This window comes from Caloenas nicobarica, chromosome 6, assembly GCF_036013445.1.
Source record: "Caloenas nicobarica isolate bCalNic1 chromosome 6, bCalNic1.hap1, whole genome shotgun sequence".
Taxonomy (NCBI): Eukaryota; Metazoa; Chordata; class Aves; order Columbiformes; family Columbidae; genus Caloenas; species Caloenas nicobarica.
This window is the reverse complement of record NC_088250.1, coordinates 8,429,672-8,453,679: the sequence shown is the minus strand read 5'-3', so window position 1 is coordinate 8,453,679 and position 24,008 is coordinate 8,429,672. Positions and strand designations below refer to the sequence as shown.

Below are 24,008 nucleotides of genomic sequence, written 5' to 3'. Positions count from 1 at the left end.
GAAAGTGGCAAATATTCTTCTAAAATATTTTTCTTTTTCAGGGAGACAAGGGTTTGCCAGGCTCCTCTGGAGAGAAGGGATACTCTGGCAGGAGGGTAGGCTTTTATCACATTTACAACCGGGTTAAATGATGGTGAAAAGGTGGATTTGAGCCAGGGGAGAGTGGAAAGTCATCCCTCTCCCCTCAGGGCTGAGGACCCAGGCAGAGGTACACAGCAGGCAAGGGCTGCTCTCACTAGCTCCATTTCTTTCCTGCAGGGTGATAAGGGAGTTAAAGGCGAACGAGGAGAACGAGGTGACCGTGGACTTCGTGGAGACCCGGTAAATACTGCTAAGGCACCTTCTTGATTGTCCGCACACTTTCCATCAATTCTGGAGGTCATCAGCAAGCCTGCACTCAGGCTTATTAAATGCAGCTTGGCAGGGGCAAGGACTTGGGGGTGGAATGTTGGTAACAAATGCCTCTTGATACCAACCTGTCAATCACTGTTTCATTATATTAAAATTCTCCTTCCTTTTCTTCTTCAATACTGTTATTATATTTCTCAGTTGAAAAGCTGTGTCTGCCTGAAAACTCCAACAATACTTCATGTAATTCAGTCAAAAAAGAAAAAAAGAAAAGAAATGTTGGTTCTGAGCTATAGCAGAGCAGTTTATGATGTCTGACTTCCATGTCCCACTTACACAGATGTTTCTCATTGCTCTACTGCTTTCAGGGAGATTCAGGAGCTGATAATACTCAACGTGGATCCAGAGGCCAAAAGGGTGAAATTGGACCAATGGTAAAGTTTCTTTGTTGTCTTTTGCTGTTTTTTGGTTTTTACAATAGGACGGGACAGACAAAGTAAGAAAAGAGGATGCTGCCAAAAAGGTGAAAGTTTCTTAAACTCATCATGCCTTTGTAAGATGGAATATTTTTCCACTGGAAAATGTTGTTGATTTGCAACCAAAACTTTCTCTGGGAAGACGTCAGTTTAAAAGATGTCTTGTGTAAAAAGTGCCCTTTTTTTTTCCTTTTAAAATCATTTTGTTTTACAATGCCTTTTGGGAAATTGTCACTGAAAACAACTTTGTACTTGGAAAATAACTTCATATATTCTTGTGGGTCATATTCAAAAGCAGAGAACTGTTTAGGCGATATCAAATCTGAGCCTCCTGATTCACCTGAAACCTTTGAAAAAAACCCCACACGCTCCTTGGAAAATTTCAAAAGCCATTTGTTTTCATATTGTCTCAGAATAAAAATGCACTATATAATGTCAGAAGTCATTTGCCAAAGAATGAGAATGTTGGCTTGTGCTAGCTTAGAAACTTGATGACGAGCATCTGTGAGTTGTTAAAAGGATTTCTACCAATGCTGGAATATCAAGTAGCTTGTGTGAGAGGACCCTTTTTTTTTTTTTTTTTTTTTTTTGAGAATTGAACATATTTTCCCAGTGCCTGCTCATCTCAGGAGTCTCATGTGAGTTTTGCTTTTCCCTTAGGGAGAGCCAGGACCAGCGGGGCTAGAAGGCCAAGAAGGTGGAGTCGGGAGGGAGGTGAGCTGCCAGACCCACAGTCAGTAGGAACCAAGCTTAGACTGACAATAGCTTTTTACCCTCCTGCCTTCCTGCATATTTTGTTTCTACAGGTGTCAAGAGTTCAGCTTGGGGGGAAATAAAAAAAAAGGAAAATGCCTGGTGGTTTGCTGGCTTGTGTAGACTTTTAAGATTTAATCCTGATTTTATTACCACCAGAGTAACTCCACTGAGATCATGGAGCTACACCTGTTTACTCCAGCATCTGCATTTGGCTGCTGATTTGTAAAAGGCAAAACCCAAACTGGAGCTGGTGTAGCTGGGATGTCTGGGGACGCATTCCCTGCTGCTCTGCTGCTGCCTGTTCCTTGGGGCATGTCCCCCAGGGACAGTGCATAAACCAGCGGCAAAACACACATTCCTGCATGTGTGAGTGAGAAACTCACCTGTGTGGAGGGTCAAGGGATGTGAGGAAGGAGAAAACATGCCAAAGTTTGTTTTACAAAAGCTGGCTGTTTTGCAGATTGTGGAGTGTGGATTTCCCTCTCCTTTCCCAGTAGTTGAAATTATTCAAACATAATTTTGGACTAAGAGAAGTGGTGATACGTGGATCTAAAAGCAATAGAGAAATCCATGTGCTTAACATACTTGCGTAACAAGTGTCATCATTTCTTCATTCACAGGGTATGACAGGACGAAGGGGACCGATCGGTGTTAAGGTAAGTGGTGATGGGGACAACACCTGGGGTTCCTGTCACACCACCATCCAGGCAGCCCCAGCACCCAGAGGGATGTGCCAAGAGAAGACGTATGCAGGCTTTGCTTCTTCCTTTCTGCCTCCTCTCTCCTAATTTCCCTCCTCCTCCTCCTCCGGCTCATCCCCCTGTGTGCTCCTTGCTGGACTCTGTGAGAAACCAGGTGTCCACATGCCTGGGGCTGTCCATCCTCTGCAGGGTTCCCTGCTCAGATGCTTTGTCTCTGAGTGCTACTGGAGCAGCACAATGGGGCCAAAGAGTGAAGGATGCCCATTGATTGCAGGAGGCAAATTACCCCACCAGCTCTGCATTCGTTCTCTGCTTTAACCATATTCTGCAAAAAAACCCACCCAAATTGCTGCTCTTCCCTAAAATAACTGTTCTTCCCTGCTCTTTATGCAGCTCTAAATGCTCCCTACCCATGGTGTTGACCGTGTCCCCCCATGCTAACCTGTATTGTCCATTTTGCACTTCAAGGGTACCAAGGGCTCACTTGGTCAAGCAGGGCCGGCTGGAGAACAAGGCATGAGAGGGCCACAGGTCAGTGGGCTTATGGCAAAGTGAATGTCTTAAGTTATGGTGCTGTTGCATTATTTTATCATAGCTGCTTCATCAAAGAGTCTTGGCGGTGAGGACTGCTGGGAATTGAGTATTTTTGGGTGTACTATGTCCTGGATGTCCTGCACCAAGACATCAAGCCTGCCATTGCATTAACACCACCAAAGTTGTGGTGTGTTTGAAAACCATCTCTCGGGTGCTGAAACGTTTGCATCCTCTTGTGACCTAGTGTAGCACTCGTGTGCTTCTGCCCATGTATTTTGACACAGTCTCTCTATTTTTCCTGCACAGGGTCCACCTGGACAGCTCGGCATGCCAGGCATAAGAGGAGAGCAGGGTGTTCCTGGACCCAGGGTAAACCCTTCTGCTGCTTCTCAGCCATTGACCCAACTTTGCTCAGCAGGAACATCTCGTTGAGCTAATAAGATGCAATGGATGTGTCTTCCTGTTTCCTTCTCTAGGGCTCTAACTCTGTTTCATTCTCTTATAACACACTCTTCCAGTACAATCCTCCTCTCAACTTATGCGAAAGATTTCTTGACCAAGAGTTACGAAAGTGAAAAAGTTAAAAGCAACCACAAAGGATTCAGGACCTCAGTATTTGGCCCCTTATTGTTTGCGATCTTAATTAAAGAACATCCCTGAGTGACTGGTGGTGAATCCACCATGATGTTCCAGTCTCTGAGGGGAGAACATGACCATCTCACATGCTTGCTCGGAGGACCCCATGCATTTATTTCTCCTCCCTGCCGCCCACCCCAGCAATTCTCATAGCCATAAAGCCAGAAACATCTTGCATTTCAACACCCTGAACAGGACTTTGCCCCTTCTGCCTACGCTTTCACTGGGGGAGTTTCTCTGGGGACAATATAGGTTGCTGCTGATACTTGCATTCAGCTGACCTAGTCCTTCAACTCTTCCCAACTGTGAATTAGATTTCTGAATTTCCTAAGGTGCTTTGAGAGGCACCAGCCCTAGTAGTTAATACTCAGTTTCTACAGTTATCCAAGCCTCTAGTTTCTGGGGCACCTGGTTTGTTGACACATTGCCAACATGCCTCTCCCTGTTTCTGTTCCAGGCTGGTGGTGGACCACCAGGAGCCCCAGGAGAGCGGGGCAGGATTGGTCCCCTGGGACGAAAGGTATGTCTTCATGAGCATGGGCCATCAGCAACTAAAACAGCAATGAAAAGCTTCTGGATAGGAGTGAGCTTAAAAAAATACTGGAGATTAACAACTTGGAGCAAAATTAGCTCCTCCTAACTGGATTGCAGAGTGTGGAGTAAAGCAAGGTCTGTGCTTGTGTAGCGTTGATGGCCTGTAGGTCCAGCCATGACTTTCTGGTGCAAGGACCACTGCAGACTGGTCTGTGTAAAGAAACCAGTGCTGATGGGGTGGGAAAGGCTCAGAGTTGCCTGGACTTTCAGCACATGCTTTAACAGATGCTCCTGTTTTTAGGGTGAGCCTGGAAACGCTGGACCCAAAGGGCCAAATGGACAACCAGGGCCACGAGGAGAGATGGTAAGTGTGGCCATACACTCACCCTTCAAGGATGTTGGGCTGAACCCTCTCCTGGAGCAAAGGGGCCATAGCCCTTCACAGCAGAGTGTTTAGCTCCCCTATGGACTTTGCATCCACAATATATGAGAAAGGAAAATCAGCCTTATGTCCTTCTCCGGCATGAGTATCTTTGGTGACGGTTGTCCCTTTGATGAGGTCAATTATATCACTTGAAAAGTGACTTTTAACATCTCAGAGATCAGTCTGCAGAGCTTAGGCTGTCCAGAGTTGCTTGGCCTTGTCCTGGCTCGTCGCATGAGGGGTGGGTAGACACCCTGAGCTAACCTGTGTGTTAATCCAAAGTAATCTATTAAAAGGAAGCATGGACAATATGAACCCTTTCATGGGGCTTTATTCTCATTACTTTGTATAATGAGGAGTCAACCGAGGAAAAAATAGTGCAAAACAACGGAGGACAAGCTTGGGTCAGACACAGCTATGAGTACACCCCTAGCATTGACTGACCTCCTAACCTGCTTCCTATTGCTGACTTCCACCTGGGTTTTACACACTATATGTGTCTACCAATCAGGTTTCAATGCAGATTTGTAGTTTTGACACCACCTTTTTGTGCTTTTTTTCTGGTAATAATTTCATCTATAGAAGTATTTCTCAAGGGCCTGTGGCACCAGTAGATTCTTTCTATTGATGTCGCTGCATCTGTGGGGTTTAAGTTATTCACATATGACTGCATATTAATGACTTTGGCTTTCCAATTTTAGGGTGATGATGGACGAGATGGAATTGGTGGCCCAGGTCCTAAAGGTAGAAAGGTAAGTGTATGCACACAGGGACAGAAATCAGCCCTATGTGTACCCTGGTGAGAAAATCAGGCAAGACTCTTCAGACCATTCCCCTCCATCTTTGTCTTGGGTTTCCTTACATAAATCAGCTTCTCCAAGGAGGAGGTGTAATCTTTTTGTACCTTCTGGCCAGAAAGCCCTATGAATGTCTGTAAGGCTTTGAAAACAATATGCCAGCAGTCCTGATAGTTCCTCTACAGTTGAAAATAGCCTTAGAGAAGCAACCAGGCCTTAAAAAGAGTAGATGTTCGCTTTTTGTTAATTGTATGAGGAACAAAATTATAAAATGAATTTGCAGTCTCTCTCTTTTTCCTCCATCATTTGATTCCTTAAGGTGCTATAGATCTGCCTGCAGAATCGGGTTCATTTTCTAAAACCTTATACTCAAACTCTTATGTTGTTTCAGGGAGAACGTGGCTTCATAGGCTACCCAGGGCCCAAGGTACAGTACAACCCCTGGGCTACGCATTTATTTTCCAAGCAACGTAGCCATTATCTGTGGTCCTGTGCAGATTTAGAGCTACTCTTTGTGTTTTTCTGCAACTAGGGTGGACCTGGTGACCGCGGTGGTGCTGGAGGTCCCGGCCCTAAAGGAAACAGAGGTCGCAGAGTAAGTTAGACCATGACACAATTTTTGCCCTCTGCATGGATGATCTGAAAGATGTGTGCATCTTTTCCCTCTAAGTTTTGACCTACACTCCTGCAGATGTTCATGGAGAGGATTTCTTTGCTCTCTCCTTCTCTAGGGAAATGCAGGAGATCCTGGGACACCTGGTCAGAAAGGAGAAGTTGGGTATCCTGGACCATCTGTAAGTGTTCACTGCATTGTTGATGGGGCCTCTGGCCTCCCCAGAGAGACTCTCTGAGAAATGTGGTGGTCCCTGTTGGTGCCAGGGGTTGAAAAATATGTCCACCTCCATCTGCTGCTAATTTCAAGTTGGGCAAATTCCTCTTCTTTTGCCTTGGATGTGTCTCTGTAAATTCCTAACTCGATGTTTATCATTGACGTTCACCCATGCTCAAACCGCAATACAGAAGGAAAAAGTCAAGAGACAGGCTTTTATCAGACATGAGGATTTCCTCATGGCAGCATGCAACCCAAAGCTCATTCTAGGAAGTTCCCAGCTCTTTATCATTTTTCACCCCACACACAGGATGTGGTCCATGACCAAATCTGACTGGCACAGAGCACCCTAGAAAGGCCAAGGTGTTTTGGCTCCCTTTGCACCTGAACCAAGAGCATTGTAAATGTCCCTTTTGGGTTTGGTCTCAGTTTTACTCCTCACAGGGAAAAACATTTCCCCCCATTGTTGGAAATACAAATGAAAACAGGCAGGTTTCCCCTGGGCTTCTCTACAACCTGTAGTTAAATAGTTATTCCAACTGGGTTCATGGGGCACCCTGAAAATAAACATCACACTCAATTTTACTTTATTTTTTAAACAGGGGCTTAAAGGTGATAAAGGAGAATCCAGAGATGTAAGTGTGGCATCATTTCTCTCTTGTTTTGAAATATGCTTTTGTTGACTGTGTCATATATCTCTTTTTTTCTCTTTCCCTTTCTTTTTCATTTTATTTTCTAAAGCAATGTGCACTTGTGCAGAATATCAAAGACAAATGCCGTGAGTACATCAGTGCTTCACTAATTCCCTGTCACTACCCTTGTATGCCCATCATGTTACACAAATGGCACTGACCAAACTGCTTTTTCCTCCCAATCTTTTCCACAGCTTGCTGCTATGGTAAGTCACCTTCAGCCCTTTAAACCCCACTGTGTCCATGTGCCAGAATTGTTTCTTTCCCCACACATGTGGTACAAATGATTTACCCCTGCCGAGGACATGGTCCTTGCACCCTGACAACTGTTTGGGGCACTATTTTTTCCCAACACATGTTTCTGGCAGGTCCCAAGGAGTGCCCAGTCTTCCCAACTGAGCTGGCCTTTGCTATTGACACCTCCTCGGGCGTCCAGAGGGATGTTTTTAACAGGATGAAGCAAACTGTGCTCAGAGTGGTCAACAACTTAACCATCGCTGAGAGCAACTGTCCTCGGGGTGCCCGTGTGGCTCTGGTCACCTACAACAACGAGGTCACCACAGAGATCCGCTTTGCTGACGCCAGGAAGAAATCAAGCCTCCTCCAGCAGATCCAAAACTTCCAGGCAACCCTGACCACGAAACCACGCAGCCTGGAGACTGCCATGTCCTTCGTGGCCAGGAATACCTTCAAGCGTGCCCGAAGTGGCTTCCTGATGAGGAAAGTGGCTGTCTTTTTCAGCTACGGGGAAACAAGAGCCTCCCCACAGCTCAACGACGCCGTGCTGAAACTCTACGATGCTGGGGTCATGCCTGTGTTCCTCACCAGCAGCCAGGACCCGGTTCTCACCAGAGCTCTGGAGGTTGGGATCATTCACCCTTTCTTTCTTTTTCTGCTGATGATCTTCATCTGGTTTGCTGGGGAGATTGATGGTGTTGGCTCCTACAGGCGGTGGCTGGCTTCCACAGACCTTTCAAGTGCTTAGTACTGAGAAAGCATTACTGACAAAATTCATCCATCACATCTATTAGGAGAGAAATCCAAAACGCAGTGCATGCTGTGAAATGCTTGTGAGGTTATGATGACTCATTTGTTTCCCAGAACATGGCCCCAGCATGCCAGGTGTGGTATGAAACAGAAGAAAAGACGGTCCCGATAGTGAGAAAGGTCTGACTGAGGCAAAAAGGCAAAGGGCTGCAAAGTAGAACTACCATTGGCAGAAAGAGAGAGAGGAAGTACAGAGATTTAAAGCAACAAAAAAGGCCCAGAGAAGCACACTGAGCACTGGTTCAAGTGCTTGACCCTTTTCTTGGAGTTTACCTCTAAAATAGTCCCACTATCTGATGCCAGGGGCATTAGGATCCTCCAATGTGTTCTATCAAAAGCAGCGTGCTGAGCAGAGAATCCCTTAGAGTTGTGAATTGCTCTCCCCTACTTTGAGCTGCAAATAACAGAACTAACACTACTAACACCATGTTTTTCTGTTTGCATCTCACCAGATCAACAACACAGCGGTTGGACATGCAATTGTTCTTCCAGCCAGCGGCAATCAGCTGAATGAAACTATCCGGAGGCTCTTGACTTGTCACATTTGTCTGGGTAAAACATCCAATTTCTCTTCTAGACAGTGCCAACTCCTTCTGGTCGCACAGCAGTCAGTTGTCAGTGAGGCAGAAGGGAAGCTCAGTTGGGAGTCAGCCCTTTTGCTGCTGAAGACAAGAGATTCATATTCTTAGGTTGAGGAGAAAATGTTGGCGTTGTGGATGAGGTTCGCTGTTTAGCATGGGCTTTCTCCACTTTGTAATGAGAAGCTCCTCTTTTTAGCCAGTTCCCATTTTTACAGCCCAAATACCAATAGCTAAAAGCTCTAAAATATGGCTTTCTGCCATTTATGACAGAGCACTTGAGGGATCTCTTTGGACAAAGGAGCACGCAAAAAAAATGCATAAATGTGTTTGGGGATGAAATGACTTAGGTATCAAGTAATGGACTACTGAATGTTCATGGCTTGACAGTAGTATTTCATATGACACAAGAGATTTTTACAGTGACAAAGGAGGGTCATCTTCAGTTCCTCCAGGTGAAACCTACTGTATTTCTTCCCTAGATGTGTGTGACCCTGATCCTGTCTGTGGTTTTGATAGTCAGAGACCTGTATTCAGAGACAAAAGGGCAGCCCCAACAGATGTAGACACTGACATCGCCTTCATCATGGATAGCTCAGAGTCCACCACCCCTCTGCAGTTTAACGAGATGAAGAAGTACATTTCCCACCTTGTAAGCAACCTGGAAATCAGCTCTGAGCCAAAAGTATCTCAGCACCACGCAAGAGTGGCAGTTCTCCAGCAAGCTCCTTATGAATATGAAACCAACTCAAGCTTCCCACCTGTAAAAACTGAGTTTTCACTAACTGATTATGGATCCAAAGAGAAGATCACTAATTACCTTCACAACCAAATGACCCAGCTCCACGGCACAAGGGCAGTAGCAAGTGCAATTGAACACACTATGGCTCACGTTTTTGAAAGTGCACCAAATCCTCGGGATCTAAAGGTCATAGTTCTGATGATGACTGGAAAAGTGAATAAACAAGAACTTGACTACCTGCAGAAGGTAGTTATAAATGCAAAATGCAAAGGGTACTTCTTTGTTGTCTTGGGCATTGGCAGGAAGGTGAATGTCAAGAATATCTATAGCCTAGCTAGTGAGCCAAATGATGTGTTCTTCAAATTGGTCGATAAACCAGGAGAGCTTCATGAAGAGCCCTTACTGCGTTTTGGGAGACTGCTGCCATCTTTTATCAGAAGTAAGTATGACATCCTGCAGCTAAAGTACTATGGAAGGGGCAATGAGTGACCTCAGAGGGGTTAATCTGCCAGGTCTGGTCTACCTGCCTGTTGGGTGGGTGGACTTGAGCCTGACCACTGCTTTGGGAAGTGGGGTCCACAGAAGTATTGGTCTCTTTCTATATGTTCTGAACTGTTTGGTCTGTTTTGTTGTTGCTCATAGGTCTGCCTAGTTGAATATGTCTGGGTTTTGTTCCCTTTGGCCTCCCTAGCCCATCCCGTGCAGTCCATTGGCCTGCCAAGTAGAGTCTGTACTTATGCCCGGTTTGACTTTGTCTCCATGAGCTCACCTGGGATCTGACCTAATGCCACCTGGCTTGCTGGTCACATCTCCAACATGTCCCATAGGGTCTGATCCTGCTGGGTGTCTTGGCACCCTGTAGCCCAGCAGCCTGCTAGGGCTCCCCCCAAGCCCCCTGCACACACAGCAAATCTTTCTCCTCAACTTCAGCATGAACATCACGTCTGGCAGGCATTTGGCAGGCTCAGACTGAGATCTGGAGTTGCTGTATGCAGATCTGAGGACCAGATGAACAGGATTCTTTGCTCAGGGATAAATAATGCTGCTGTGTTTGGGATGTGAAGACTGTGCCTTGAAAATTTGCAGCTCAGCTTAACTAAAGACCCCAGGCTGAATTTCCAGCTGTAGTCAGCTGCCAGAGATCCTAAACAGACCTGGCCAGCAAGGACAAGAAATGAGCCTTTTCTAGGAAAGCCAGTTGTATCAAAAAAGTTCTGAAAATAAGTCTACTGAGCTAACAAACCACTGATTCGGGAATGTCTTGCACTAAATAGGAAGGAAACATGAGCACATCTCTCCCTGGAAATAAATGTTTAGGTTTTCTCTGTTTGCTTTTTCCATTTACTGTGTACAGGGGTCCTGAAAAACCTTAACTCTTGAAAAAATACTGTGTGGCTGGAAGTACCTTGTTATAAGAAAGTTGTTTACATGTGACAGACCTAGACATACAGCCCTCTAGTATCTTGTAGTTACTGTTCTCGTGTTTGTAAACCGGAATAACAAATCTCCCAGCCCAGGATGCTGCAGTAACTGCACCAAACATCAAGAGAGATTCCATAGCTTCTATCACAGCAAGCAAGAAGAAAAGAGGGGGTTTTAAATCAAGAAGAAATATATGTAATATGTTGCTGATAGGCAACAACCATCCTTAACTCCAGTGTTTAATGCCAGGCTCTCTCTGTCTCTAGGCGACTTTGCTTTCTACCTCTCTCCAGAGATAAGGAAACAGTGTGAATGGTTCCAGAGTGACCAGCAAGCCAAGAGCCAGAGCCCTGGACACGTGGGGCACAAAGCAGTGTAAGTAATGGTTTGTCTGCAAGAGAGTGAGCCTTGCTAACAGCCTGTCTGGGGGAGAAGCATTCATTTCCAAGTCCCTGTTTGGAAAAAAAATTTTTTTAAAAGCCATTTTAATGATGCCAATTCAAGATTATCAACCTGTTATCTGTTTGGTTAGTGCTGTGGCAAAAGAACAACAGATCTATCTACTAGAGAAGGGTAGACAAGTACACATAGAATTTTAAACTTGTGTTACATTTTATATTTCTATGTATAGAGGATATGAAGGAGGCATATGTTACTGTCATGAAGTTCAGGAGTTCCAGACATTACTGTTAAATTGGGGGTTTCCACTCAACAAACTATTTTCAGAGGCTGGGCTGCCCTGTACTATCTGATATGCAAGATCCGCCATAGAATACACCCTAATATTTTCTGAACAGAAGTGAAAGCTTGTGTCACCAACACCCACTCATTGCTGGCACAGGGCTGTGCTGGCTTCTGGAGGTCAAACACCTTGAAATTGCAGATCTCCCTACTGAATTCACTGCTATGTGTGTGAAGTTGCTGTATAGACTTGTGGTCCAAGTGGTAGGCAGTGTGCTCTCTTGTGCTCCTGCAGAACTTTTCACTGCCTGACTGTGGGAGTATATAAAGCTGACAAAGACTATTCACCTTGGGGGCTTTCTTGCCAATGGTTTCTGTGTCGGCTCCTCTCCACTTCCAATATTCTGCTTATATTGGGGGGGTGGAAAGCCATATCAACTGCTTTTGCTTTGGCAGGTACGTGGCACCCAACGCGACCATAAGCCAGACCCTCAGTGCCGGCAGCACAGTCAGCGTGAGCGTCAAGCCCGTTGCGAGCACCAAGTCTATTGCGAGCACCAATGCCCGTGCCAGAACCACCACTGCCAGCACCACCGCCCAGACCAGAGCCACTGAGCAGACCACAGCCAGCACCGTGGTCCAGGTGAACGTCACCATGCAGAGCACAGCAAGCACCACCGCCCACACCAAAGCCACCGGCCGCACCACCGGGAACACCACAGGCACAGCAACAGGTGGCAGGAGAAGACAAGGCGGTACGTGAAAGGGTCTCCCCACACAAGCAGTGCCCCTTGTTTTCAGTGCTGCAGTGGATTGTGGCTTTTTATTCTTCCCGAGAGGGTTATTCCTATGGGAATTGTCACTAAGTGACCAAGTTTTGTCCTTGTGAAAATAAGTTTTTAGGTGCAAAACTGGAAATCTGCACTGGGAGGCGGGGATGGAGGTTTTGTCAACTTGTGTTGAGACGTTTGTGCAAAACCAGGTGGGGGGCAGGCTGCCTCTAAGCAAAACACAAGGAGAGCATCTAAATATGGGGCGATCCATCATTTGGTGCCTAGCCCAGTAGTACAGTGACAGAGTGCTTCACAGAATCACAGAATGGTTGGGGTTGGAAGGGACCTCTGCAGATCATCTAGTCCACCCCACCTTCTAAAGCAGCTTCACCAGAGCAGATCACACAGGAAGGTGTCCAGGCAGGTTTGAATGTCTCCAGAGAAGCAGACTCCACAATCTCCCTGGGCAGCCTGTTCCAGTGCTCTGGCACCCACTTCTCTTTCTAGTGTAGTCTATTTGCTTTCTATGTTTTTTCTTGTAGCATTACCACTTGGCTAAGTTTTGCTATTTATGGTGATTCATACAATGGTGTTTGAATTCTCCATCAGCTAATATAAATAGTTCCATTAGTTCGTCACTGAATCAGTGTGGAAACCTCTTTGGGAATGCTAAAGCTTCCTTCATGTGAAGGAGCTTTCCCATGTGTTTTTGCAAGGGGGTGCAGGCAGCTCTGCACTAGATGAACAAGTAACAAAGAACATGTGTCAAAGCACAGGGATGCTTAACCAGTCAACGAATGCATGTCCCCTTGTAAATAATAAATTTAAAGTAATAAATAAAGGCAATCAGGTTTTGCAAGGTCAGTGCTTTCACTGGGTTGCAGGGAACAAACTTTTCTGAATGTTTCTTGCTCCACTGTTGCTTCCAAGCAGTGTTTATAAAAGTCTCATCCAATACTCTGCAATAGCAGGAAAACCTTTCCCTGAGAGCTTCTTTGACCTGTCCGAGGTTATGTTGCAGGCTTTGCTTGAAGGTCTTCAGCAGTTCAGTGAATCCATTGCACCTTAGAGAAAGATCTCACTGGACCCATTTACAGTTGTTGGGGAAGTTGTGCTGGGCATCACATTTCTGGCTGTGTAAACCCTGTGGAAAAAAAAAATCATTTGGTAAATCATCTAGGCTATGAAAAAAAAGCCTCCCTGCAGTGTGCTGAATTGAGCATCTGAGATGGCAAAGTCACAACCTGGTTTGCCCATGCCACAACTGTCTGCAGACAAATGTATTTGCTGCGGACTAGAAAGGAGATCCTGCAGCACTGAGACACCTTTTCCCTGAGACTTTGCCTCTTCAAGTCTTTTCTTATTGTTTCTTCTGATTTTTGCATTGCAGCAAAGACCCATGACATCCAGATCACAGATGTCACTGAGAACAGTGCCAGGCTGCGCTGGGTCAGCCCCGAGCCACACAATGCCTACATTTTTGATATCACCATCACCTTAGCGCACGACCACTCTCTTGTGCAGAGGCAAAACCTGACCGGCACTGAGCATGTCGTCCAAGGACTCAGAAGTGGACAGAAATATCTTGTCGTCGTTACCGGCTACCAGAAATCCCTACCCAAAGTAACCTATGCAGGGACATTCAGCACAAGTAAGTACCTCTTGAGGAAAACACACAAACATTTATTTTTTCATTAAAAGGACCTGAAAAATGGAGACAAAAAGCATGCAGGGGACAGAGAGTTGGTCAGTACCAACAATCCAGCCTTGGCAATGCTCAGTTGTGTCACTGCATGTCTGGCATCCTCTGGTCCAGCAACAGAACCCAGTTATGAAATACCGTGAATGTGTTTCTTTGGCAAATGCGAGTTCACACTTCAGTGGTGTTAAATCAATACAGAATGTGGGAGAATTAAAGACAGTCCCAGAGAGGGGGTTTTTGCGCATGCAGGAGGCTTTGCACAATGCGTCTTGGTGGGGTTCAGCCGGCATTGCTGCAATTAATAAAAGTCAGACCGGGTTAACATAGAGTAAATTCAGTCCAGCCTGATTGCAAAACAAGCAGAAGCTGTTTCTCCAGTTGCCATTTCCACAGCCACTATCTGCTTCACATACTATCCCCTCCCAAAAAAACATAAAGAAGAGATTGAACGGAGTGTTTAGTCCTCTAGGGATTCAAGCTCCATGTGTACAGATCACATGTAAACCTCACTAAACCCTTTGGCATGACCAAAATTTGCTATGTAAGACACAGCCATTTTTTTTTATATAGTTTGGCGCAGAGGTGCCTTGGCTTGGTGGTGTGGAGAAGTTTGCACTGGTCCTGCCAGTGCTACATCGGGCTGCTTCTGGCACATCAGAGCCAATTTCAGTGCCCAGGGAGAGCCTTTCCATTGGCTTCTGTGGGTTTGGATCAGGTCTGAAGTCTCTTACCTTCGTGAGCAATAAATGTGCCCACAAAAATGTTGAGAAAAGACATCAATGTGTAGAATAACATTTGCATGTACCGAATTGGAGCTCTTGATGCCCAGGGAAGCTGCATTTCCCACACAGTAAATCTCAAATGGGAACAAAGTGAGCAGGCAGTGGTGATGCCACCTATGCCCACAAGCTGTGACCTGGACACTGGGTAGAACTGTCCCCCTTACACTCATACCTTCCACCAGAGAAAAGAAATCCAACCCTTCCTGTGGCTGCAGCCCCCTCCTGCCCTCCAGCCCTGTGGAAAATGAGCCACAGGTTGCCCTGGGAAGGGGCATGATGCAATAGGGTGCAGTCATGTAGGGCGTGATGCAATATGAACCATGTTCTCCTTTCAGTCACAAGGCATTTCTTCCCCAAGTGACAATCCTCAACAACATAGTTCCGAGAGGGATGTGAGGCTGTGATGGGAGGAATGTGGTCAAGGAGAGGTGTGCAATGCATGGACAATCCTTGAGGGCTGCAGGGGAACAGGAGAAGATCCATCGTGGACTATTTGCTCACCTGGAGGATGCCATTTTTTTTTTCCTGGCATATCTAAGGCCAGAGGAGCAAAGTTAAATTGGCTACAGAGAGACCGTGTCCAGCTCCTTCAAAGCCCCTGCCCAGTCACATACTGTGGGTTGAGTGGAGTCCATCCAAAATGATCGTGTGGGGCCCTGAGGATGCTCCTTTGCAGTCAGCCCTGAGGATGAGCCCAACCATGCAGCAGACCTGTTGGCTGGGGAGAGCAAGGTAAACCTACCCCAGCCCAGCTGGGTGTCTGTGGATTACTCAACCCAGCAGCTGCATCCAATAAACATTTCTGAAATGTATGTGCTAGGGTAAACAGATCCAGACCTGACTCCTGCAATTTGTGTGCGTTCCCCATGCTGGAGCTGGGGCTGGTGAGTTTGTTTATGGCTGCGCCAAGGGTGCTGCAGCAAATCCCCTTTCTTCTGGCTGACCCTGCTCTTTTCCCCCTCCAGAGACCCCAGCGCAGCCCAAGGTATCCCTGGCCAACATGATGCTCAACACCGAGCCGCTGGAAGGGCCTGAGAACGGTGAGTATGGGTGATGGTGGGAGCGCTGGGCTGGAGTGCTCTGCCAGAACCCCCACAGAGAGCCTGGCCATTTGCCACTGGTCTTTGCCTTGACTGCTCCTAAACCCGTGCTTTCTCAGAGCCCAGCCAGGACCAAAAGATCCATGAACCCTTTGCTTTGCAGAGCCAAGAGATCATGACCTAGATGACATCTTTGGCCATGCGGGTCTGAGCCCTGTATTAGGGTCTCTGCCCCATGCTGGATCCAGAGCCCTCCAAAGCTGCTGTGATCTTCATGGGGGACCCAAACCAGGTCCTGCTTCCATCACAAGAATGGGAGACGAGCCAGGGCCCAAGCACTGGCCATTCTCCAGGGACAGGCTGTGCCCCATGGCCTCTCCAGCCTGTGTAGGTGCAGGTGTAGAAGTAGAACATCGCCTGATGCTTGTTCGCTCCCTTGCTTCTGATTTGGGGCAAAGAATGGATCTCAAGAAGGGATTAGCTGACAGCCAGGGCAGTTAGTGCCAAACATTTGCATAAAATTGGCTAATTGGTAGCCTCCCTCCAGTTTCACCCACCTGCCCTTGCCCTGTTTCTCTGCCACCAGTGGCGTATGTACGGAAGTGCTAAACAGGCAAGCTGTCAGATTCTACCCTGTTGTTAATCCCATTAACCTGTGTTAATAACACATTATCACTGTAGCTGTTAATACATCATCTTTTTGTTGACAACATGCTCGTTATATCAGCGCTATTACATTCAGTTGTTCCATAAGTGCCACCAGGCTGCAACCCTTCCTCCGAGGGTCTGGAAGGGCTCTCAGCCTTCACAAAGCAGCACAGCCCTGTTGCAGGCATCAGCTATGGACCTGGCATCCACAACTCATCGCTGAATCATCACTCTCATGTTTTTCTTTAAGCATTTTGCTTGCACTGTGGCTCATTTTCTTCCCGAGGTGATTTGAGAGCATGGGAGATGCTGCTGCTCAGTGTGTTCAGCCAACAGGAGCTGCAAAGCTCCTCTTGGGGTCTGGCTGCTCGCGTTGAAAAGGATGAGCATGGACCTCATGCGTGGCTGGTGGTACCACCAGAGCTTGCTGCAGCAGAGGGGTCGAGGGCTTGTGCTGTGCAGGGACCCGCTCATTTCTGCCTTGTTGCATGTCCCATCATCCCACCCTACCCATGTGTTCCCACTGTTCGGACACACACTCCTACGGCTTTGTTTAACCCCTTGTGTGCCAGCCCTTTGGAAAAAAAGGTGTGTAGGCTTGCCCAGGTCTGCGCAAAGGAAAAATGGATGTGCTGTGTGCTCACTCTGCCCTTCAACGCAAATGTCTCCATCTCAGCTCCTCTTGTTGACCCACTTGCAGCAAACATCTCTGCCCAAGGATTTATGGCAGCTGGCAATCTGGGAGAAACATTCCCCAAGGATGCTGATCTTAAGATTTTCAACAGGCTAAAGATGTTAAACAGGGCAGGGGATTTGGGATGGGTTGTTTAGCTGACTCTTCTCTAGTTCTCTGTGCAACAGGAGAGATCCATGCGTGAATCTTCCTACAGACCATGGAGGAAGCCCCAGATCCTGCCCTCCTTACAGAGGCAAAGCAGCTGCTAGCACGGATGGCCTATCTTTGCTACAAAAACTCTGGGATTTGGACTGAAGTTATCATTTCTGGGCAGGAAAGGAACATATGTTTAAATCCTCATCAAGTCTTAAAGTACACCACGTATGGCCTGTGTTTAACATAACATAAACACACTTAAGGATTAGAAGTTACTGCCAAGACAAATAGCTTTGAAAAGAGATCGGCAGGGTGTGGGGAGGGGGTGAGGGCCCAATCCTGTGTGGAGTAAGGGGCTCCCACCACCTTGGTACAGAGACTTGGGGTTTGGAGGTGTGATGAAATCAAGAGCAGGGAGAGGCAAGCCAGAGGCTGGGGAAGGTTTGCATTCAGCAACAGAAATCGCACAACAAGGAAATGCCACCATCCTGTATTGGGCTTTTTTTCTTTTTTCTTTTCAATCTCTTTGCTTTTTCAGCTTTTAACCCTCTCGGAGTCACTTAACCTTTGCACCTTTTGACATGCAGATTGGCCAGACCCTTGCTTGCTGGACTTTGACATGGGCATGCAGTGCAAGGACTATCAGATTGTGTGGTTCTTTGACTACAAAAACAAGATCTGCAGCCAGGGTTGGTATGGTGGCTGCGGTGGTAATGCCAATAGATTTGAGGCCGAAGCTGAGTGCATTAGCAAATGCTTAAAACCATGTAAGTACCACATGGGGATTAATTCTTTTGCGTTTTATGATATTGTCAAATGTTTGGATCAGAGAGAAAACATTGTTTAAAAAACAAACCCACACACTTTTTCCTCCAGCAGCAGCTGAGAAAGCCATGCAGCAGCCACCCCTTGAGGAAAGATTATCGTCAGGTAACACCCCCAAAAAAATCACAAACCAAAGCAAATCCCTTATTTCACCTTGACCATTCCATAGCATGTATCTAAGCTTGTCCAACACAATATCACCAGTAGTATAGACTTGGCTTTAACCTGCTCTTTGACATGACTGTGCCCTACCATCTGCTTTGCATGCGCAAGCCACCTTGCATGCATGTTGTCACACCAGGACATGTTGTGTTTGCACAACCTGAGTGCAAACCACAGCTATATGGCAAAATTGTGCACTGGATTTCATGAGAAGTGTGGGGTCACTGAACTGGAGTGTGGCGTGGTCCCATAGCAATTCAAGTTATTGCTGCATGACTAACTGATGCCACCACTCAGTGGTGCACCATTGAGAGGCAAAGAATTGCAAACTTTTCACTGCCTGTAACTGAAACACTTGATGGAAAATTACTCCACGGGGCTTGGGTCTTGCGTGCAGATGTTTTCCTTTTGCATCAAAAGATAAAAATCAAAGTTTAGGGAGGAGCCCACAGGAAAATGGTAATTACCACCTCTCCTCAAGGAGTTTCTGAGATTACTGGGTTGTGTTTGCAGGCTTCTTCAAGACTTTATTCTTGAAGCAGAGACTTGCAGCCACCTGTGTTGGTTAAACAAAAGGTTTGGGATGGCATCCTGAGGCCAACAAAGCCTTGCTATCAAATAGCAAGTGATCGGACAAGAGGAAATGGTCTGAAGTTGTGTCAGGGGAGGTTTAGATTGGATATCAGGAAAATATTATTCATGGAAAGCAATGTCAGGCATTGGAACAGGCTGCCCAGGGAAATGGTGGAGTCACCATCCCTGGGGGTGTTTAAAAGGTGTTTAGACAAGGTTCTTAGGGATGTGGTTTAGTGCTAGAGTTAGTTTATGGTTGGACTCGATGATCCTGAGGGTCTCTTCCAACTGAAATGATTCTATGATTCTATCATAGCAGCCTCCTTCTTCTAGTGGTGCTTCAGGACCACTTGCAGGGATGGGAGGGAAACTGAGGAATGAAGCAAGCTCTAGTACCTAATGGCATGGCTTTAATTCTCATAGTGTCATGACAGGGTTTGAAAAGGCAAATTAAGGGCCTCCCACACCCATTTGATTTTCTGAGGTGTATTTTAGGCTCTTTAAATCAGACTTGAGAATTTTTGTCACTGGCAGCAGCGCAGCCTCAGCCCAGCTGTGGGTGCCACTGCCGAGACATACAGGCAAATGAGGAGGAGGCCACCACCAGCCATGGAGATGCCTGGGGTGGCAGCTGCTTGCAAAAGGAGATTGCAGTGTTCTTCTGGGTTGCAAACGAGCATCATGGACAAAGCTCCATTGGTTGCAGTTTGAGGATTTTTCAGCCAGAGGAAGCAACACAGGGCTTGTGCAGAAACCTGCAGCTACAATCTAGACCAGGATTTTATCCTCACAGAGCCAGGAAGCCTCCCTGATGTATTTTTCTTCAGAGGGTGTGCGTTTCTGCTAGCCCCATCCCATAGACCAACCCCTTCTGATCATCGTCACATGCCTTGATGATGTTTCCAGCAACTGTTGTTCAGGCTAGAGTGATATTTCACAAACTTGGCGTCACTCTGCCCTGGGCAGATAGTCAAGAAAAGCAACCGAGGGGCCCTGGAGGGATGCTCACATCTCTGCCCGCCCCACCAGGGTCCCGAGCTCTATTCACCACTTTATTCTCTTTTCATTTTTTACAAAACCAGAGCTTGAATCCACCATGGAAACAGACATGGGAGTTCATGTGCAGCTCAGCTTATAAAATGCTGGGTGTTGGGTTGGGCTCTCAGTTCAGCCCATACCGGGCACTGGAGCCAGGTGCAACCCTGAAAAATAAGTTGATCTCCCAAATGTTAGGGCTTTTTGAGTGCAAAAACGTGCTCCAGACACACCTCCCATCTGAAGCCTTTTAAATGCTGTGATAACCTCTAATTATTGCTTTTATTTTTTTTTTTTTATTGTGACAAAATCAAATGTAAGTGAGACTGACGATGCAAGGCACATTTTGCCCACAGGATGAATTAAAACTGTGACTTACTGTGACTACCCCCATCTTTTGAACCTGCCAGAGCAAGTTGCAGCTTAAAACACATTTTAACTCCCTAGTTCTTGCTCCCCATTAATTCCTTGAAATTTTGGGGTAAGTGTTTGTTTCATTTATTGTGTTTTGGGCTTGTTTTTTTTTGTGGGGGGGGAGGTTTTGGTTAAAATGCCATCCAGTGTTTCAGCAAGAGCTGTTACTAGGTGGTGTTTGACGGTTCTCTGAAACTGGAGAGAGGGCACAAGCCCCTATGGTGTGAATATTAGGGCAGGGAAAACTGGAGATCACGATTCAAATGAATTTTCAGCAGCTTTCCTGAAACCAGGTCTGCCTTTAGAGTGCTGGTTGAATTTCCCTCTGCATTTGCTGATCCTGAAGGCTGATTCCACACTCAAAGTGGGGGTGAATGGAAAAGTTTTGCTGCCTGGTCCCCATTCTGCAGAGATAAATTGTACTATACCTCTCTTCAGCTGAATATTTTGATTACTGGTTGGATTCCTGAATGGGTGTGCAGAGTTTGGGGTAAAGTAATTCTTGTATTCATATCTGCTGGATTTCAGTGTTTTGGAAGGCAGGGAAAAAGGGAGATGGGCTTTGAAAAGAAAAAATCTGAATATAAAAAGGCAAAAAGCCTGCTAAAGGCATGGGAAAGCTTCTGGCTGTAGGAGCCCCAAAGCAAAGCTGAATTGGAAGATCAATATTGATTTCAAATTCCAAGGAAAAATGGAGATGAAAAAAGAAACCCTGATCAAAACCTGCATTTAGGATAGGATGATGGGCAGGAACATCCCTTTTTGACATGTCTTCTCTCAGAAAGGACATATTCCCAGCACCTCCTAACTAAACAAACAAACCACCCAATCTTGGTCACCACCACAGCACCGACCACTTGAGTCTGACCCTTTTGACCACAGCATTGTTCTAGCAGCAATCTGCTCATTCCCTTACGGCATGGAGGGACTCCCTTGAATGGGAAAAGAGGGAAAAATGCAGTTAAAATGAGCAGGCAGAAAGATTTTATCCATTTGGCAGACTCTACCCAGAAGTGTACTATGGCTGGGGTACAAGGTTCGTGACGCTGGTCGGGGCATTTCCATGTCCATCCCAGGAGCATCCCGGCCTCGCTGCCACGTTCTTGGGCTCTGGGCAGCCGCCAGCACCGGCCGCAATTTCCTCTAAAGTAAACCTATCACCGGGGTTTTCTTATTGCCTGGGGTTTGCTGCCAGACTCACTTTCTAGTCGGGATTTCAGGGACAATCTTCCGTGCCCTTCTACCCATAGAAACTCTAGAAGGGTTTAGCATGCATCAGACCCCAATAAATTTGCTGGCAAATACACCTTTTTATATATTCATATACTCTTTCCTGTATTCACTATATATTCCCCTGTATTTGGGACAATTAACCACAATTTAAGAAACAAGTCCTTTAAGTGGCTTGATTTCTGGTACCTGGTTTACAAAAAACCAAAAATACTAAAAAAGATCCTAAGACAAGATTAACACAAGATAACTTCCAGACCTGAATGTGCTCAGTAGTCATTGCTGGTGTACTCTACATACATTGATTTGGAAAAAAAAAAAAGGTAAAGGATATTTTTTTCTTAATTAAAAAACGTGTTCTGATTGCAAATATCCCTCTAACAAGAGGAACTCCACACTTTGCCTATCTGACTCCCTTTTGCCCCCATTCATTTTTTTGGTGATGGCTGTTTTACTGATTTACTTGTTTGACTGATGACTTATGACTTTTACTCATACCCACGTCTGGACACGGGCAGCTTGAAGCCATACCACTGATAAGTGGCAGCGGCAAGTGCAATACCAGAAATTTTGGGGCTCTGCCTGACTCAGGGCTATGGTAACAAGGTTTTCCAGGACTAACTATGGTTGCTGATGGTTGTGCCGTGCTTGGTAGAGGTGGCATGAGCTGCCACCTGCATCCCTGTCTGCAGGGGATGCCTTGCTTGTGACTTGATGGTAAATTAGTGGCTAATATTAGACCTTTTTTTTTTTAACTTTATTTTTTAAAATTTATTTGGCAATTTAACTTTAACACATCCAGGTACTTTGTTATTTTGTCCTCTGCTCACCCAGTAAGGGTTGCAGGATGCTACAGGGCAGTGTGTGGTAGGTCCAGGAGCATCTTGACATAAGATATTTGTCTTTTAATAGGAAGCCAGTGTTTTTAATGGGAAAATGATGGTGCCAATACTTTTTCCCTTGCAGCCCAGCCAGTCATCTCCCAGTTCTGAGACCTGCCAACTCATTTCCTGCAAATCCAGGGGATTTGCAGAGAACCGCTGCCTTGCAGCGCTCTTCCTTCATCTCAGTATCGCTCTGTGGATGCGTGTCAGTAACACGGCCAAGGCCCTGTGGATCAGGGCTGGTGACCTCCAAAGAAAGACTTTCTCTTTGCAAACTAAGAGATGGGATTTAGTCGCAGGAGACGTGCACAGTCTGTGCTGTGGTGGCCCTTTCTGAGCTTGCATGCCAGCCCTGCTCACAGTCATTTCTCTGCTATGCAAATACATGCAGAGAGGCTGTGTTTCACCCAGGAGTGCTATTACTGACTCTTCTTGCTCCTGCTTTTATCCGCAGTCATGGATATCTGCTGGCTGCAAAAAGACGAGGGGACCTGCAGGAACTTTGTGCTGAAATGGTACTACGACCCCAAGACCAAGAGCTGTGCCCGGTTCTGGTACGGCGGCTGCGGAGGCAACGAGAACAGATTTAACACACAGAAAGAATGTGACAAAGTTTGTGCCCCTGGTAAGCAGCACGTGTGGCTGGAGAGGGGCCAGCCAGGTCCCTGGCATTTCCAGTCTGGTGCAAGGCTGTGGTGAGCTTGTTTGTGGTGCTTGGGACTCTGTAGCAAGTCCTGGCAATTAACTCCATTTATCCTCTCTCAATATCCTGCACGGCTTCCCATGCACAGAAAGAACTCTCATTTATTTTTTTCTTTCTCTGCCAAACCTTTTCAGGTAACATCAACCCTGGCATGGTGACGACAACGGGAACATAGAGCCAGCGACCTGTCGACAGATACCTCTGGGACAGCCAGGAGCATCAGCCGTTGCCACCTTGCCCCTATAGAAGCTAAGGGTATAGACTACCTTGCACTGTACTATTTCATGCTTTTAACTTCCGAGCAAACCTTGAAGAAAGTGTTTTGCTGCATGACCTATCAATATGGTGCTAAACTGTTTGTGGACTGAGTGCTACATGTGTCCGGGTTATATTGCATAGCTTTAACATTACCAAATATTTACCTAATCGCAGATGGTGGTTGTGTCTGAACACATCTCTAAATTACCCTTTCTTTCTGATTCCGGCAAGTCTGCCTATCTAAGGCACTGTAAAAATGAGACCAAAAAAAAAAAAAGGTAATAATTTCACTGCAACTGCTACATGCTTGCTTTTATCGTTTTCATAACTGAGCATAACTTTACTGGGGAACACTTTGTGTAAGAGAGTAGCTAACCCTGATAAACAAGTGGTTCAATTTTTCATTCTTCCTTTTTAATTTTTTTTCTCCTTTTGCTGGATTAGATTTCAAACTAGATCTCTTGTATGCATTTGTAACATATGTGGCCAACTAAACTACCAAGGAAAAGGAAGCAAGGTTTCCAAATGCAAATGCACTGCTGGGACCAAGGCCTCAGTTAACAAATTTTTAAATTGTGGTGTAGGATGCCTCTGGCATTCTTCTGATGTTATATGTTTTATAAAATACAAAGCAAAGCAATTTGGGGGGCGGGGGGCTATGGGTGGGAGGGGGATTTTATTTTTATTGTGGATTCTGTGTCAGGAAGTCTATACAAAGAACTTTTAAATAAAATCTAATGGAGGTTTTGAGAAGTTCATGATTTTGTCTTTGTTAAAGCCATGGTGGCCATCAGTGGAGTCATTTTCCGGGGCTTGAAAACCATTTATTTGGGGGGAAATCTCAGTGGTCCTTAAAGGGAGGATGGATGTAGCATGGATGTTGAGGGGGATGTCATTGAGATGTCGCTGGCTTTTTTTCCATGGGGATTTACATTTTTAGGTGTCGCAGC

General features: G+C 46.1%; 1 protein-coding gene across 12 annotated transcripts in view; it reads left to right on the top strand.

The window, feature by feature from the left end:
* COL6A3 (collagen type VI alpha 3 chain) overlaps positions 1–23,707 on the top strand; it is a 62,273-nt gene extending 38,566 nt beyond the window's left edge. For 6 of the 12 annotated variants that reach the window (XM_065637197.1, XM_065637195.1, XM_065637194.1 and 3 more), the window contains 27 exons: positions 42–95; positions 259–321; positions 717–782; positions 1,485–1,538; positions 2,201–2,236; positions 2,750–2,812; positions 3,122–3,184; positions 3,909–3,971; positions 4,287–4,349; positions 5,111–5,161; positions 5,598–5,633; positions 5,739–5,801; positions 5,938–6,000; positions 6,638–6,670; positions 6,777–6,813; positions 6,922–6,933; positions 7,096–7,589; positions 8,227–8,326; positions 8,835–9,533; positions 10,783–10,891; positions 11,654–11,952; positions 13,361–13,621; positions 15,420–15,494; positions 17,562–17,741; positions 17,851–17,904; positions 22,552–22,722; positions 22,935–23,707. In XM_065637197.1, the coding sequence (XP_065493269.1) occupies positions 42–95; positions 259–321; positions 717–782; positions 1,485–1,538; positions 2,201–2,236; positions 2,750–2,812; positions 3,122–3,184; positions 3,909–3,971; positions 4,287–4,349; positions 5,111–5,161; positions 5,598–5,633; positions 5,739–5,801; positions 5,938–6,000; positions 6,638–6,670; positions 6,777–6,813; positions 6,922–6,933; positions 7,096–7,589; positions 8,227–8,326; positions 8,835–9,533; positions 10,783–10,891; positions 11,654–11,952; positions 13,361–13,621; positions 15,420–15,494; positions 17,562–17,741; positions 17,851–17,904; positions 22,552–22,722; positions 22,935–22,975 (3,303 nt within the window). In that variant the 3' untranslated portion in view covers positions 22,976–23,707. The remainder of the gene's footprint in view (positions 1–41; positions 96–258; positions 322–716; positions 783–1,484; positions 1,539–2,200; positions 2,237–2,749; positions 2,813–3,121; positions 3,185–3,908; positions 3,972–4,286; positions 4,350–5,110; positions 5,162–5,597; positions 5,634–5,738; positions 5,802–5,937; positions 6,001–6,637; positions 6,671–6,776; positions 6,814–6,921; positions 6,934–7,095; positions 7,590–8,226; positions 8,327–8,834; positions 9,534–10,782; positions 10,892–11,653; positions 11,953–13,360; positions 13,622–15,419; positions 15,495–17,561; positions 17,742–17,850; positions 17,905–22,551; positions 22,723–22,934) is intronic. The other 6 variants (XM_065637199.1, XM_065637198.1, XM_065637192.1 and 3 more) reach the window with 4 other exon arrangements.
* Positions 23,708–24,008: the final 301 nt, after the last annotated feature.